General features: G+C 43.9%; 1 protein-coding gene across 3 annotated transcripts in view; it reads right to left on the bottom strand.

Annotated features, from left to right (window-relative positions):
* btbd16 (BTB (POZ) domain containing 16) overlaps positions 1-18,485 on the bottom strand; it is a 179,222-nt gene that overhangs the window by 30,798 nt on the left and 129,939 nt on the right. For 2 of the 3 annotated variants that reach the window (XR_005463687.1, XM_038821186.1), the window contains exon 14: positions 16,113-16,190. The exons of the other annotated variant lie outside the window; for it this stretch is intronic. Coding sequence is in view for 1 of the 2 variants with exons in the window: in XM_038821186.1 (XP_038677114.1) it covers positions 16,113-16,190 (78 nt within the window). In the remaining variant the exon portion in view is untranslated. The remainder of the gene's footprint in view (positions 1-16,112; positions 16,191-18,485) is intronic. 3 annotated transcript variants of the gene reach the window in all.

Genomic DNA, 18,485 nt, shown 5'->3' with positions numbered 1-18,485 from the left:
TCCCCTGCGGTCATCTCCCTGCAAAACAGATATACCGCTTTGGATACTGTTGAGGGAGATGGCTCACCAGGGGAAGGCAGCAGCAGCCAGGTTTATGGCACCGTGGCTGGCTCTGCTGCACAGCAGGGCAGGAAGAAAAATGGCAGGGCTATAGTGATAGGGGACTCGATCGTAAGGGGAATAGACAGGCGGTTCTGTGGACGCAATCGAGACTCCAGGATGGTATGTTGCCTCCCTGGTGCAAGGGTCAAGGATGTCTCGGAGCGGCTGCAGGACATTCTGGGGGGGGGAGGGTGAACAGCCAGCTGTCGTGGTGCACATAGGCACCAACGATATAGGTAAAAAACGGGATGAGGTCCTACAAGCGGAATTCAGGGAGTTAGGAGTTAAACTAAAAAGTAGGACCTCAAAGGTAGTAATCTCAGGATTGCTACCAGTGCCACGAGCTAGTCAGAGTAGGAATGTCAGGATAGATAGGATGAATGCGTGGCTCGAGAGATGGTGCAAGAGGGAGGGATTCAAATTCCTGGGGCATTGGGACCGGTTCTGGGGGAGGTGGGACCAGTACAAACCGGACGGTCTGCACTTGGGCAGGACTGGAACCGATGTCCTAGGGGGGGTGTTTTCTAGAGCTGTTGGGGAGGGTTTAAACTAATGTGGCAGGGGGATGGGAACCAATGCTGGAAGTTGGAAGGTAGTAAAACAGGGACAGAAACAAAAGGAAGTAAGGGGAAAAGTGCAAGGCAGAGAAGACATAGTCAGAAATCCATAAGGGCGACAGTACAAAGTACAGTGACTGAGGGGAGCACAGTGAATAGGCCCAGTAATAACAAAAGGAATAAAACTGGAGATGTTAAGATTCAAAACAGAGGTAAAAAAACCAATATAAGTGTACTTTACCTGAATGCTCGTAGTATTCGGAATAAAGTAAATGAGTTGATGGCACAAATCATCGTGAATGACTATGATTTAGTGGCCATTACTGAAACATGGTTAAAGGATGGTCACGACTGGGAGTTAAATATCCGAGGGTATCAAACTATTCGGAAGGACAGAGTGGATGGTAAGGGAGGTGGTGTTGCTCTGTTATTTAAGGATGACATCCGGGCAATAGTAAGGGATGACATCGGTGCTATGGAGGATAAGGTTGAATCTATTTGGGTGGAAATCAGGAATAGTAAGGCGAAAAAGTCACTGATGGGAGTAGTCTATCGGCCACCAAATAGTAACGAGATGGTGGGGCAGGCAATAAACAAAGAAATAACTGATGCATGTAGAAATGGTACAGCAGTTATCATGGGGGATTTTAATCTACATGTCGATTGGTTTAACCAGGTCGGTCAAGGCAACCGTGAGGAGGAGTTTATAGAATGTATCCGCGATAGTTTCCTACAACAGTATGTAATGGAACCTACGAGGGAACAAGCGGTCCTAGATCTTGTCCTGTGTAATGAGACAGGATTGATTCATGATCTCATAGTTAGGGATCCTCTCGGAAGGAGCGATCACAATATGGTGGAATTTAAAATACAGATGGAGGATGAGAAAGTAAAATCAAATACTAGTGTTTTGTGTTTAAACAAAGGAGATTACAAGGGGATGAGAGAAGAACTAGCTAAGGTAGACTGGGAGCTAAGACTTTATGGTGGAACAGTTGAGGAACAGTGGAGAACCTTCCAAGCGATTTTTCACAGTGCTCAGCAAAGGTTTATACCAACAAAAAGGAAGGACGGAAGAAAGAGGGAAAATCGACCGTGGATATCTAAGGAAATAAGGGAGAGTATCAAATTGAAGGAAAAAGCATATAAAGTGGCAAAGATTGCTGGGAGATTAGAGGACTGGGAAATCTTTAGGGGGCAACAGAAAGCTACTAAAAAAGCTATAAAGAAGAGTAAGATAGAAGTATGAGAGTAAACTTGCTCAGAATATAAAAACAGACAGTAAAAGTTTTTACAAATATATAAGACAAAAAAGAGTGGCTAAGGTAAATATTGGTCCTTTAGAGGATGAAAAGGGAGTTTTAATAATGGGAAATGAGGAAATGGCTGAGGAACTGAACAGGTTTTTTTGGGTCGGTCTTCACAGTGGAAGACACAAATAACATGCCAGCGACTGATAGAAATGAGGCTATGACAGGTGAGGACCTTGAGAGGATTGTTATCACTAAGGAGGGAGTGATGGGCAAGCTAATGGGGCTAAAGGTAGACAAGTCTCCTGGCCCTGATGGAATGCATCCCAGAGTGCTAAAAGAGATGGCTAGGGAAATTGCAGATGCACTAGTGATAATTTACCGAAATTCACTAGACTCTGGGGTGGTCCCGGTGGATTGGAAATTAGCAAACGTGACGCCACTGTTTAAAAAAGGAGGTAGGCAGAAAGCAGGAAATTATAGGCCAGTGAGTTTAACTTCGGTAATAGGGAAGATGCTGGAATCTATCATCAAGGAAGAAATTGCGAGGCATCTGGATAGAAATTGTCCCATTGGGCAGACGCAGCATGGGTTCGTAAAAGGCAGGTCGTGCCTAACTAATTTAGTGGAATTTTTTGAGGACATTACCAGTGCAGTAGATAACGGGAAGCCGATGGATGTGGTATATCTGGATTTCCAGAAAGCCTTTGACAAGGTGCCACACAAAAGGTTGCTGCAGAAGATAAAGATGCATGGCATTTCGGGTAAAGTAGTAGCATGGATAGAGGATTGGTTAATTAATAGAAAGCAAAGAGTTGGGATAAATGGGTGTTTCTCTGGTTGGCAATCAGTAGCTAGTGGTGTCCCTCAGGGATCCTTGTTGGGCCCACAATTGTTCACAATTTACATTGATGATTTGGAGTTGGGGACCAAGGGCAATGTGTCCAAGTTTGCAGATGACACTAAGATGAGTGGTAAAGCGAAAAGTGCAGAGGATACTGGAAGTCTGCAGAGAGATTTGGATAGGTTAAGTGAATGGGCTCGGGTCTGGCAGATGGAATACAATGTTGACAAATGTGAGGTTATCCATTTTGGTAGGAATAACAGCAAACGGGATTATTATTTAAACGATAAAATATTAAAGCATGCCGCTGTTCAGAGAGACTTGGGTGTGCTAGTGCATGAGTCACAGAAGGTTGGTTTACAAGTGCAACAGGTGATTAAGAAGGCAAATGGAATTTTGTCCTTCATTGCTAGAGGGATGGAGTTTAAGACTAGGGAGGTTATGTTGCAATTGTATAAGGTGTTAGTGCGGCCACACCTGGAGTATTGTGTTCAGTTTTGGTCTCCTTACTTGAGAAAGGACGTACTGGCGCTGGAGGGTGTGCAGAGGAGATTCACTAGGTTAATCCCAGAGCTGAAGGGGTTGGATTATGAGAGGTTGAGTAGACTGGGACTGTACTCGTTGGAATTTAGAAGGATGAGGGGGGATCTTATAGAAACATTTAAAATTATGAAGGGAATAGATAGGATAGATGCGGGCAGGTTGTTTCCACTGGCGGGTGACAGCAGAACTAGGCGGCATAGCCTCAAAATAAGGGGAAATAGATTTAGGACTGAGTTTAGGAGGAACTTCTTCACCCAAAGGGTTGTGAATCTATGGAATTCCTTGCCCAGTGAAGCAGTTGAGGCTCCTTCATTACATGTTTTTAAGGTAAAGATAGATAGTTTTTTGAAGAATAAAGGGATTAAGAGTTATGGCGTTCGGGCCGGAAAGTGGAGCTGAGTCCACAAAAGATCAGCCATGATCTAATTGAATGGCGGAGCAGGCTCGAGGGGCCAGATGGCCTACTCCTGCTCCTAGTTCTTATGTTCTTATGCTCTTATGGTACACATGGCTGCCACTGTTCATCAGTGGTGGATGGAGAGCATATTTGTGGAAGGGGTGCATATCAAGCGGGTTGCTTTGTCCTGGATCATTCTTTTTTTTAAATTTAGAATACCCAATTACTTTTTTCTAATTAAGGGACAATTTAGCCTGGCCAATCCACCGACCCTGCACATCTTTGGTTTGTGGGGATGAGGCCCATGCAGACACAGGGAGAATGCGCAAACTCCACTGGATAATTCTTGTGTTGTTGGAGCTGCACTCATCCAGGCAAGCAGGGAGTATTCCAACACACTACTGACTTGTTCCTTGTAGATGATGGACAATATTAATATCAATATTACTGAACAAAGAATTTTTACTTTGAGTGGTCAATTTGTTTGATATATCAACTAATTTAGCAGGTGGGGCATCAGTCCAGCATCCAATATTGCATTAACATCAAAGATGCATTAATCTCTCTCAAATGGATTAAGCATCTACATCAAGGCTGAAATGGAAATGCTGATGCGTTGCGAGGTTACTTTATCCACGCCTTCTTCATGTTATGGCTATTTTCCAGAAACAACCAAAATGTGGTTCAGGCTGATGTCTGCTCATCATCCTTTTGAAAGAAAATGATTGCTCACATGATTAAGCCAGATTTTAACTCAATGATCACTAGCAGGTAAAGAGTTGCCATGATTTCAGGGGACATGAAAAGGAGACCAAGTCCTGTCGCACTGTCACCCTACTAGCTTCCTGAATCAGAAAACCATCATTCATAATCAAGAGTATTGGAAGGTGGAAGTATTAAGAAGGAAAAGCCCTGATGGCTGAAGACTCTGACACCAATGGAGGAGCAGATGGAGGCAGAGAAGTGCTGTAGTTCAGACTCAGAGAAATGCAAATGAGTAGACCAAGATGTTTGTTACAGGCCTGTTTCAAGTAAGTAATGGTGATTGGAATCTGGTGGGTGTAATAACAATGCTTAACTATAAATATGCTACAGTTAACTCCAGTGGGCAGCACAGTAGCACAGTGGGCCTGGATATCGAAATCACTTTGCTCCTCCACAGCTTCCTAGTCTCTCGCCATTAAAAAATTGCAATAACAACAACTTGTATTTTCATGGCGTGTCTGGTGTACTGAGCCATCCAAAGATGCTTTACTGGAGCATCATCAGACAAAGTATGACACCGAGCCACATAAACAAAGCTGAATGGTGGATGATGAGAGGATGTTTCTCCATGTGGGGAAATTGAGAATTCGGGGGCACAGTTTGAAAAATGAGGGATCACCCATTTAAGACTGAGAGGAGGAGAATGTTTTTTCTTTCTCAAAGGGTTGTTAGTCAGTGGAATTCGCTTCCCCAGACAATAATAGAAGCTGAGTCATTGAATATTTTCAAGACCGAGTTGGACAGAGTTTAATTTGATCAACAAGGGAGTTTGAGGGTTATGAGGGACTGAAAGGTGAGTGGAATCGAGGCCACAATCAGATCAGCCATGAACTTATCAAATGTAAAATACCATTCTGTGGGGATGAATGGTCTACATCTTCTAATTCTTGTGATCTTGACTGACCAAAAGTTTTGTCAAAGAGGAAGGTTCTGGGCAGCTTGTTGATCTATGATGCTCTATGAAGGATTTGTAGGACTGTGGTTGCTAAATAATCGAGGGGGCATGGGGCAGTCCAGTTTCCAGGCTATTCCTTGAAATTTTGGAATAGCGGAGACCCTGACTGACAGCATCTCATACAGATGGAAGGGACTGGTAGAAAAGTCATTGATACTGCACATACCTCTTCAGAAGACATGTAGGTAGTTTTTTTGTGTTGTTTCTATCTTCCAGTTCAAAAAGCACATTCAGGGGAATGTAAATTTTTGTACAGATCAGTGAATTACTGTTATCCTTGGGTATTTGAAGCTTGATCATAGATTAATCCGGATGACTCACCATCCCTATTTATAGAATCCTCTGGAAATATACTTTCCTGCTCACAGCATGTGATTTATTGGATTATTTTCGGCTGCGGGATGCTTCCTGTCATTTGTCTCAGAATATCACAAAGGAATTCATAACAGGTTAAATAAAATGGATTTCCTCAGTGGTCTGTGTGAGTCAGATTCAGCCTATTTCCAGCCAGCCCGCACTCTGGTTGCTTCTTTAACAAATGGATTATATTCACAGGTAGCACAACTGTTTGAATATGGTTCTGATAGTATTTTTACGTAGAGGTGTATATTGCAGCCCATTATGTCTTGTTCCATGTTCTGTTTCTCAATCCTGGCCAGAGCTGAGGAAAATTTTCTTGGACTCTTCTAAATCGTATTTGTCTCTGGATGGAAAATTCCACACATTTACTCTGTACAAAGTAGTCTCATCTGCACATTTATTCCACTTTCCCGTTTCTGACCTTGAATCAATGCCTTCTGGTTAGAGTTTGATGATATGGAAGAATCTATTCAGCTTCTTTCTCTCAGCTATTTTTAGTGCACCTTGCTTTTTGTTTCAATTAGACATGTATGCTGTGTAAGCAAGAAAGCTAAATAAAAAGCTCCGATTTCATGCATAGTTGCAATATATAATACAATACTGCATATATTGAATTGAGTAATGGTATGTCAGCAACATGTTTCTCCTTGAAAAACAATGGCCATGAAATTTGGTTCTGTAGCCCCTGTATTTTTTAAGATATGGATGCAGTTTTGCCTCCGAAATGGCATCCATGGCGCGAGCTATGCCAGGTGCCATTTTGGTGAGGGCATCAGCACATGTACAGTTGTGGCCACCTGAAGTATTCAGAATAAGCAATTGGTGATGCCAAGCAACGTGGAATGATGATTTGATGCCAGCGCTGCTGTTCTGGAGCTCAATAGTCCAGTTCCTTAAACAAAATCAATTAAAGAAGCGCAAGGAAACACACATTCAGTAGCAGGAAAGGCTAATCCCACCTCCCCCCTCTCCCCCATGCTTCCCCCACACCCCTGCCTCTAATCCAACCACCATTGTTATTAAAGGGACTCTCAACTACTTTCAGGTTAATTGTTGATTGATTTCTATTGGATTTTACTGTGTTGCAGAAGTTTCCAGAGTGATTTGAAGTCCCTGAAGTGAACAGGGAGTGGTGTGGCACGCGCTGAAGGGCATGGTCCTAAATTCAAGAATTCTGTGCAAAACACTTGCTCCTGGACAGGGGTGTAGTAGTTAGCATCCCCATTGGACTAGAGCATGACAGTGTTAATGACACAAAGCAGGACAGACTGCTGGAAAAGGGAAGAAGGGGTGGGGAGAAGGGCTCTCTCAGGATCCATGTCCACCCAGAGTATTCAGGAAGCAATTTTCCTACCTCAAATTCAGGAACAGTCCATCAGATACTTCTACTTCATTAATTAAGTCCTCACTAAAATCTATCACCTGCTCTCAACTGGAGCTTCAGAAAAGGGCAAAAACAGTATTGCCTGTGGCTGTGAAGGTAACCGGGGAAGAAGCTGTAAAGCATCTGGCTCCTGCCAGGCTACAGCAGGCAATATTTGCAAGATCCTCCAGTTGGCTGTCCACTTGCATTAGGGAGGTCACTGGGGTTTTTGCAATGCATGAAAAGCTAAATATGTTTAATTTTCCCTAACCAGAAACAAGCAGATGGAGTATTTATTTCTCTTCAAAGTTGGAGAAGGATTCCAAGCTCTGGCCTGTGCCAAGATGCGCCAGACTCCTTCATCCACCTTGACACTGGCACAAGCCTTTTGGCTGGCTTGCCAAGAAACAAGTATGCATACCCAACAGCCTTCTGCTGGAAACTCCGTTATTTAATTCCTCTGACTTCTTATCAACGAAACCTGTGTGCAACCTCTTCCTCCAGTTTCTCAACACATGCAGATGAGCTATTCTCTCAAGTTCGAGCAAGGCCTGTATCTCATCCCCCTGCTCTTTCACCACTTCCTGCAGTTCCTGGGTATCTGAAAGGAGAATGGCACAAGAGTGAGGTTGTGATGAGGGTGGATGCAAACAGCAAGAGCTGGATGCTTACACCATCTGCAGTTTCTAAATCAGAAGAGGTGATGGGATGTGGGGGAAAAGGGGTGTGAGAAGGAAGATTAATTATGAGTATATTGTCATTATTTATGGTTTCAGATTGCTCCAATGATGATAAGTATGGTCCACTTGTGGGGTTGAGGATGTGCAGCTATGTCCATCCTCTTCTGGTTAGGTGCTGCCATCTTAGAAACATAGAAATCCTACAGTGCTGAAGGAGGCCATTTGGCCCATCGAAACTCCAATGACCCTCTAAAAGAACACCTTACTTAGGTCTACTCCCCTGCCTTATCCCATAAACCCACCTAACCTATTCATCTTTGGACACTAAGGGGCAATTTTAGCATGGCCAATCCACCTAACCTGTACATCTTTGGACTGTGGGAGGAAACCAGAGCACCCGGAGGAAACCCACTCAGAAACAGGGAGAAAGTGCATAGAGATAGTCACCCAAGGCCAGAACTTAACCCGGGTCTCTGGCGCTGTGAGGCAGCAGTGCTAATCACTGTGCCACCGTGCCATCTTGACCTGCAAGAGATAGGGAAATGCGGTAGTGAGAGTGGTGCAATATGTTTTGGTGATATGTCCTGGTTGAAGGCTGGCAGTTTATACAAGCTGTGTGATGCGGCTGTGAGACTTCTGGCAATGCTAAGTGTGTAAGAGTTAAGGGAAGCTATGAATGTGAAATAAGTTGTGATTGATGGAGACTTTTGGTAGCTGAGTGATGGAGGGTGTGGTGTTTTGTGAAATTTGAAAATTCATTCATTCATCTTGAGGTCATTGATCTGCTGTTACCACATTCAGGTCCTCAGGGCTATGTCTGGCATTGAGTAGCACAGCTATCTAATCTCACTGCCTTCACTTAGCTTCGCTGGAAGGCCTGCTGCCCCGCTGTGGATAGAAGACCCCTGTCTCCCTCCTCCAACAAGACATCCAGTAAAGCGTAAATGAACATTGCAGCATTCTCTCTTCCCTATTGTGCCATAATTCATGGATCTTCTTGCTTACACGCTCTTGTGCAATCAATTCCCAAACCAGCTCCAGGCAGGATGTACCTCCCTTTAAGAGGTGGAGGCCATTGAGCAAACTTGGGTCTCCTCTGAGGAATCCAGCCATTCTGCAGTGAATTTGGCACTGACTACCCACAGTTATCATACAAACCAGTAGGCAGCACCAAGTTTGTGTGCTGTCACCATCACAGGCAATGGACATAGGTTGATTATGTACTGATACTGATGCCCATTTTAGGGTCCTATCGAATTTCACAGTGAATGGCTGGAATTCTGCAGAGGCAGCGGAGGTTCCTTTGCCAGCACTGAAAGTGGAAGTGACCCTGCTTCACAAGATCTGCTGGCCCAGGTAGAGGGTCAGCAACCTGAGAAGCCTTAGCAACACTACTGCTTGGTTTGCTGGTGCTGCACCTCGAGGATAATGGTGCACTGATGTCTATGCACCCTCAAAGTGAGGTAAGCAGAATGCTGAAGGCAGGCCTTGCAAACGGGAGGGATATTACTGCGTATTCAGCCATTGCCACCTGGGTGTCCCTCCATGGGCTAAAAAGTGCCCAAAATGGAGGCCCACACCACTACCTGGAGCTTGCTGGGGGCCACCAAATCTCAATGGGTGGTCTCCCCGCGCAGTGATGGGCCACTGTTATGCAGGCAAAATGTCAGTGGAGGTGGGAAGATGCCCATAACTGATCACTTAAGTGGCTCATCTGGCCTGGTATGCCACCTTTCCTGCTACTGGCAAAATGGCACGGCAGCACAAAAAAGTGTTGGACATACTTCATGCCTTCCCATGTCATTTCGATATACATTCCACCTCCCAGCTTGACCCCAAAGGTCTGGTAAAATTCAGCCTATGACCTCAATGATAGAAATTACTCAGGTTGTCATAGTAGCGTTTGAAATGCATAGCAGTCTTGAGTACTTAACTCAAGATTAACTCTTATATCACAAGTTTATTCGTCCGGTGAGGATATGATTCAAGAACTGAATATGAAATGGTATATTTAGATAAACAGAAAGATTTCAATGTAGTTCCCATTAATGGCTGTGATATGATCTGAAAGCAACATAAATCCAAGTGAAACTTGAATGTCGGTAAGATATTGACCAAAGGAACAGGAGCAGTGAGGCCAGGAAAGGTCTCAGTAAGGTGCCCTGGCAACTGATGCTTGGGGCCTTCTGCTGCTAAACTACATCTTCTTCATTCTTTATGGGATGTGAGCATCACTGACAAGGCCAATGTTTGCTTCCCATTGCTAATTGCCCTTGAGAAGGTGGTTGTTCGCAGCCATCTTGAACTGCTGCTGTCCATCCGATAACGACTTGAATTCTGAATCTCAACTGAGAAGACTTTCAACTTGCTGTAAGTTTTGGGCATAAATGCGACATTGTGGGTTGGCTACCATAATGTAAACCACCTGATCTTTGTTTCCATTGATTTAAGTGAAAATCAGATTGTTTTTTGTAACGAATCGTCAAATGTAAACTGATCAAGTTCATTCTGATTAATGATAATAAACAGGGGAAGAAGGCAAAAAAGGAGTTAAGTGAAAAGGACAATTTAGTACTGGTGTCAGAAAAAACTGGTTACATTATGGTCAACGTTTGAATGGCTTACCAGGGAAGTTAGTGGAGATGAGAACTTTTAGGTTTATTCAAAATGCAGTCAGATGATCTGATGAGGTGCCCGCATGTTTTTTTAAAATTGGGATGGATGTATTAACATCGGCCAAATGGATTCCTTCCCTTTTGTTAATCTTAAAAGTTTGTGATCTTGAGGGTAGCATTTAATTGTTAGCTAGATCTGCCCACAGGTCAATTGAATGTCAGACTTGATTTTTGTATTATAAATAATATTGCTATGTATCATATAAAAATAAGAGTGATTACAATAAAAATATTATCTTGGATTCAGATAACAATAAAGCACTCAAGCCTCACTTTTCCAGTTTATGATATCAGCTGAATTGTTCAGACAGTTTCTTGCAATTGTTTCCATCTACCTGTTATTTTCCATATAATAATCCCAGAAAAGTAGTGCCATTGATGAAAGAGTCAATGAAAACGACCAAACAATGGTTTTGAAATGCTCATCACATGGTTTTGTTATACCAATTGTCTGCCCCTGAACAGTTACTGGGTCAGACTGCCGATAAATGAGTAGCTTGGTTCAGATACAACAAATGATGCAGTTGATGTTTAAGTTATACAAGAAGGCAGATTGTCAACTCTGCTTGTTCACGTCGTTGTTAAATGAGAAGTATATCTCAATGCACGTGTGGGGCACTGATTATCCCCTCTGGCTGAGAAAGAAAGACCTGCATCTATATAGCACCTATTATTACCATAGGATGCCCAACAGCATTTTATAAACAGTAGAGTACTTCACTGTTGTAATGTACGAAACCTGACAGTGAATTTGTATACAGCAAGCTCCCTTAAACAGCAATATGGTAATAACAAAAGAGTCAGTTTTTAGAATGCTGATTGAGGCATAATTATTGGCCAGGACACAAGGAATAACTCTCCAACTCTTTCTTGATATAGTGCCTTTCAATTGTTTTTGAGAGCAGATGGGGCCTCAATTTAATGCTGCATCTGATAGATGGCACTTCCAACAGTTTAGCACTCCCTCAGGACTGCAAGGAGTGTCAGACTGGATTTTTGTGCACAGGTCCTGGAGAGGGAGTTGAACACGCAACCTTCTGAGTCAACAGTGAGAATGCTACCAACTGAGTCAAGGTTGCCACGGGTAAGTAAAAGCCTAAATGATTGGAAAGAGCTGATATGATCTAAGCTCTGGTACAGTGGAATGTAACTATTTTAATATACATCAAGGACTGTGGGCATTGCTGGTAAGCATTTATTCTTCATTCCCAATTGCCCTGAACACATTGGCTTGTCAGGCCATTTCAGAGGGTAGTGAAGCGTTAACTACATTGCTAAGGGCTGGACTCACCTCTAGGCCAGACTGGACAAAGATGGCAAGGTGTTTCTTTCTTAATGGATATTAATGAACTATTTTTTTCAACAATTTAATTGTTGCATCATCACCTTTCATTCCAGATTTATTCTCTCCGTGTCTGCGTGGGTTTCCTCTGGGTGCTCCGGTTTCCTCCCACAGTCCAAAGGTGTGCAGATTAGGGTGATTGGCCATAGTGTCCAGAGATGTGTGGGTTAGGTTAAAGGGTGAGATGGGATTGGGGTTGGGGAGTGGGTTGCTCCTTCAGAGGATCGATGGGCCGAATCTGTAGGGATTCTAAGATTCTAACTGAATATAAAATCCTCTCTTGTGGGATTTAAACCAATGTCATCTAGGTCTCTGGATTAATAGCACAGTAACACAGTAGCACTCCTTTCACTCATTATACACAGGTTACAGTTATACCACAGCCATTCTATAACAATAACAAAATGTGTCTCCCGGGTTGACTCAGTACTAATGTTATGTGCTTGATATGTACAAAATGTCAGCATTCTAAGTTATGCTTTGTATCAATGTGAAAGCAAAGCTGCAATATAAATCTGCTATTATAATCTATAGACTTGAAATAGAAAATCCAAACTGTAAATAGCACATCTCATCAACTTTAATAATTTTCCACAATGATGATGTTAATAATGATAGGTGAATGGGACAATTGCGAGATAGCTGTCTGAAAGTTTCAAATAATATCATGTTTATTTTGACCCTGTTTATTGCTGCAGCAAATAAGAACATCCCTTGAGGTTTTGGAGCGCTGCTTATCTCTATTGGAACCCTGAGTGTGAAGCCCTCTGTCAACAATGCCGAAAACTTCCGATCCAGCAGCAGCCATAGCAATACTTGAGTCTTTGGACAACCGTGGACAGCAAAGCTGGCTGGGCTATGTGGAATCCATGGACTTACGCAGTCAAGTCATTGGATTTGGAACCTCCCGAGGAAACTTGATGCATCAAATGCAGCAGAGGCCTCTAACCCACATGTCAGTGCAAATGCTGCTGTGGCCAAACCCCTGAAGCAACTCAAAGGGATCCCTCAATAAACAACAAAAATAGGAGGTCAAGGAAAAACTCAGAAGCAACGGTGAGTTGCTCAGAGTGTTCCACATGGTCAAACAACTTTAGCCTCATAAAACTAGATGCTTGGCCCAGCAACCACAAAAAAGGGGCAAAGCTCCCAGGAAAGATGGTGTTATAACCTGTCCAGAGCCTATTGGCTGGGGACAATTGGTTACTCCATGATTTATTTTTGGGAATATGAGATCCCCCAATGAGGGAGTGGGCAATCGTTAACCTTTCAGCTGTATAAACAGAGCTGGCCAGTGTGGTACCAGGTGGAGAGAGAGAACCAGCAGTGAACTACTGGTGCTGTGTAAATGTTGTTGTAAATAAAAGTTACTTTCTGTTTGACTCTACAAACTTGTGCTGGGCTCTTTGTGGCCCTCACAAAAGACGGTATTCCACCGAACCTCGTATACCATATTGTGCACTGGAAAAACAATGGCTACTGGCACACTTCTCAACTCCTATGGAAAATGGTCACATTCCCCAAATCTAGCATGAGGTAATGGTATTAGACTGCCAAAACAAGAAAAGTCAGCAGATGACCCTGGGAGCTACAGGCCCATTTCACTGCTCTGTACAACCGATAAGATCTTGAAGCAGCTCATTTTTGTAAGACTTAGCTCCATCATCCATCTCCAAGAGCAGTCTGGCTTTTGGCCCCAACACAGTTTCTGTGAACAAGTCCTTGAGGGTGGTTTTCATCACAACCTCAAGACTGGAACCACTTTCATAGATCTTTCCTCAACCTAAAATACTGTGTGGAAACATGGACTGATACTCAAACTGTCCCTGCTGCTGCTTCATATCAAACTATCTGGCTGCTGTGGACATTTCTGAGAAACAGCAGGATGAAGATCTACCTATGAGCCAAGATCAACACTCCAAGAACACACATTCTCCCACAGAGCAATTTTTAATATCTATATAAGCGAAATGCCCACCACATCATAATTTATTTCTTTACACCGATGATATTGCCTTTTCAACTCACCCAAAACCTTTCCATATATGAAAGCTGCGCTGAGCTCTGACCTATCAAAAATGACTGAATATTTATACAAGTGGAGACCGCAGCCCAATCCATTGGCTCTTCATCCTTCACCCCAAAGGTCACCTTTTGTGGAGAAGAAGTGCAAAGCGTGACCCTTGACTACTCACTAACTCACCATTGCCACCTCTGAAAGACTGCCGAAAAGACCAAGACATGACTGAACATCATCCACAAGCTCCCCAGCACAAGCTAGGGTGCACAAACCACTGTCCTTCACACATCTGTCACAGCTCTGCTCTTTTTGACAGCTGAGTACTGTACACTCGCACGGACCTCAGTCATCACACCCAAGATATTGGCACACAACTTCACTCAGCAATGAGGATTATTGCTGGAACTCTGCGATCAACTCCAGTTCGGTGATTACCTGTCAGCTGTCGCCCCACCCTCCATTCGACAGGACCCAGCAACCCCCAGAGAAATAACTTGTATCAACAGCAACCTTTCCCATCATTAGAGATCTACAAGATCCCCCAATTTGTCACATAACTCTACAAATTAAATGTTATCTTTTTAAAAATAAATTTAGAGTACCCAATTCATTTTTTCCAATTAAGGGGCAATTTAGCGTGTTCAATCCACCTAGCCTGCACATCTTTGGGTTGTGGGGCGAAACCCATGCAAACACGGGGAGAATGTGTAAACTCCACACGGACAGTGACCCAAAGCCTGGATCGAACCTGGGACCTTGGCGCCGTGAGACTGCAGTGCTACCACGGCGCCACCGTGCTGCCTATTTTATCTTTTTTTATGCTTAATCTGATGATAATCCCGCCGACTCAATTTGTTAATCATCATGACATAGGATAACAGCACACAAACAGGCCATTTGGCCCAACCAGTCCATACAAGCTTTTATGCTCCAGGACTCCTCTTGTCTTTGGAAATTGGTTGTAAAGTTTGCACAGCAATTGTTCAGAAGTGCAAACCTCCCCTGGGCAATGGCCTTGCATTGCGAACCATCCAAAAATGTGATTAAAGGTGCAAATTCTGGACGGTTCCAACATGTTACATCAATAGTTACCCAGGTAGAATAATCTAAAACTCTTCGAACTTCTGGGTAACCATGGTACAGGCCCACACCAATCCCGCCCCAACTATTCTCCCACACAGGACTCCCCTACCCACCGCCCCCCCGCAGTGATCTCCCCTGATGTAAACTCCCCAACCAAGGGATTCTCCCACCCCCAGGGACTTTCCACCACCACCAGCCCCGAGACCTGATTCTCACAAACCCCATCAGGTCAGCACTCACCCCCATACCCAGCCCCCTCCCCCCACAAAGCTCGACCCAACACCGTTGCCTCCCCAATCCCCCACAAGACCCAACTCAATCCATCCCCTGAAACCCAACCCCCACCTGAGACTCAACCCAACCCAACAATCCTCCTCCCAAAGCCTCACACAACCGAACATGTCCACTCCTGAAGCCTGACCTGACTCAATGCCATTCCCCAACCGAGGCTCAACCCAACCTGGCCCGAGGCCTGAGCCGTCAGGGGGCCGACTCCCTCCCATCTCCACACTCCCTGAGACCCCATGGCCCCACACCCCAATTCCTGGTTATACACTTACCTGAGGCCCAACCAGACCGACCCAAGACTCAACCCAGCACTGGCCCCACCCCACCTCCAACGACACCATCCCGCTGATCCCCCACCCAACCCTTCCCAACACCATCAAATTTTATCTACTTTCTTCTCCCTGGCCTGTAAAGGACCTTGGCTGTCCTTTAACTTGCCTGGTTTACCACAGCTAGTGTTGTAAAAAAGAGGAGTGACCTCCCTATATCTGACAGAGCTGGCCTTTGATGCCAGGTGACAGCTGCACTGCCTGGATCTCACCTGTCCTGAGTTGGAAGGTCAGGCAAAACATGATGGAGAAAGAATCTGGATAAAAAACTAGGAGTGGTGTGGTAATCGGACTTTGATTGTCACGCCAAGGAAGTTCGGGACCAACATTAAATCTATGACGAGAGCTTCTGCTCCTAAAGCCACACGAAAGAAGAAGTGGATAATATGAAAACCTTAGGAAACTATAGGAACAAGGTGTAAGCTTTTAATATTATCTGAGCCCAAGGTGGTATTTGTATTGTAAAATTCAAGAAACTAAATTACAGGACAAAAAATATTAGTTTTTCAGGAAATACATAATCTTAAATAATCTTGTCTGTTGAAACTATTCTTTATACCTCTGTAATGATGAAACCAAACCTGACAGCTTCAGAAGGAAAGTATTTCAGACATGGCACATCGCCACCATGTTGTAGCTGCAACATGAATGAAAACATTCAGTCTTTACAATATGGTCTTTCATATCTTTAGAGCATCATAGAATCATAAAATGGTTACAGTACAAAAGGAGGCCACTCAGCCTGTCGGGCCGTCAATTCTCCATACTAGAATGTGGGATGGTGCGAGTTGTACTGAATTCTGCCTGGTGACAGGCCCACGTGATCTGGTTGCCACTGTTATAGAGGCACAGTTCAAACCCTATTGGAAGTCAGGTACCAACTTGCGCACCTCTATATAAAAGGAGAATCAGCTGGCCTGGCTACATGCAGACTAGACTCTAAGAGGCAGTCAGACCAAAAGCAGCTGCTGCTATGCCAAGCAGTAGGAAATGACTGCTTTTTGGTTAATCACCAAGTGGGGTACTGATATGGATAGGAACAAAGCTTGTGGTACCGAATTGGTGCCTTGCTGCTGGAGGTTCCTTCACATATGCTCCGCAGATGCAGCGAAGGGAAATTTGTTTTAATGGACAATGAAAGATTCACCCTCCTGGGGCAGACAAAAGCTGCTGAAGGTGTGCTGTAACATAAGTGGGTTTTCCGGTTGAGTTACGAAGGGAATACCTTTTCTGTACTGTAGTGTATTTGTTGTTTACAAAATAATGTTATTTTTATTTTGTTTGTTACAGTAAAAATCTAAATGTGGAATTGTGTTGTGTCACTCTTTTCAAATGTCACTGGTAATTCATACCTATTTTTAAAAGTTATGCGTTTCTGTCCCGTTCGTAACAAAGCCCTGACTGAAACTGCCTCCACCACACTTTCTGTCAGTGATTTTCAGATTGTAGCCATTGGCTCCACAAAAAAGCTTTTTCTCATGTTGCCAATGGTTTTTTGCCAATCACCTAGTACTGGAGTCCACTAGTTCTCAACACTTCCACCAATAGGCACCCTCCTCTCTACTTGCATTAAACCAGATCCCTCGTGATTTTTAAGAGCTCCATCATATCTCAACCTTCTCTCTCCCAGTGGGAATCATCCCAGTTTCTCTGATCACTCCATGGAATTGAAATACCTCATCCCTGGAACCATTTGTTAAGGTTCCTCGTGCCCGCTTGAAAGTCTTCACTTCTTGACTACAGTGCAGTGCCTCGAACTCAACACAATACTCCAGGCCAAGCCAGAATTTTTACAAAAAAATCATCATAATTTCTTTGCTTTTGTACTCTATGCCACTATTTATCAAGTCCAGAATTCCATCAGCTGTTATAAATGCTTCCTCAACTACCTTGCCACTCTCAATAATTTCTGCACATGTACCGTCATGTCTCCCTGATCCTATACCCACTTCATTTTATATTGCCTCTCTCTGTTCTTCCTACAAAATGATTCATTTCACACTTTGCCATATGAAACTTTGTCTGCTATCTGCCCACCCATTCCAACAGCCCGTTTGTGTACTCTTTAAGTCTATCATTATTCTCTTATCAGTTCATAATACTTCCAGGTTATGTGTCAGCTGCAAATGTTGAATTTGTTAAATCCATTTATGGGATGTAGGCATCGCTGGTTAGGCCAGCATGAATTGCCCATCCCTGGTTACCCTTCAGAAGGTGGTGGTGGCGAGTTGCCTTCTTGAATCGTTGCAGTATCTGAGATGTAGGTGCACCCACAGTGCTGTTAGTGAGAGAGCTCCAGAATTTTGACCCAGTGACAGTGAAGGAATGGTGATATATTTCCAAACACTTTTTGAGTGTTGTTGGAGCTGCACTCATCCAGGAAAGTGGAGAGTTTTCCATCAAACACCTGACTTGTGCCTTGTAGATGGTGGACAGGCTCTGGGGGCCAGGAAGTGAGTTACACACCGTAGAATTCCTAGCCTTTGACCGGCTCTGGTAGTCACAGTATTAATATGGCTAGTGCAGCTCAGTTTTTGATCAGTGGTAACCCACTGGATGTGATAGTGGGGGATTCAGCAATGGTAATGCCATTGAATGTCAAGGGACGATGGTCAAATCCTGTCTTGTAGGAGATAGTCATTGCCTGGCACTTGTGTGGCGTGAATGTAACTTGCCACTTATCAGTCCAAGCCTGGATTTTGTCCAGGTCTTGCTGCATCTGGACATGGACTGCTTCATTATCTGAGGAGTCGCGAATGGTGCTCAACATTGTGTAATCATCTGCAAACATCCCCACTTCTAACCTTATGATGGAAGGCAGGTCATTGATGAAGCAGCTGAAGATGGTTGGGCCTAGGACACTACCCTGAGGAACTCCTGCAGTGATGTCCTGGAGCTGAGATGATTGACCTCCAACCACCACAACCATCTT

This window comes from Scyliorhinus canicula, chromosome 16, assembly GCF_902713615.1.
Source record: "Scyliorhinus canicula chromosome 16, sScyCan1.1, whole genome shotgun sequence".
NCBI classification, from domain to species: Eukaryota; Metazoa; Chordata; class Chondrichthyes; order Carcharhiniformes; family Scyliorhinidae; genus Scyliorhinus; species Scyliorhinus canicula.
Note: the sequence above shows the minus strand (reverse complement) of the source record. Positions and strands in the feature narration are given on the sequence as shown.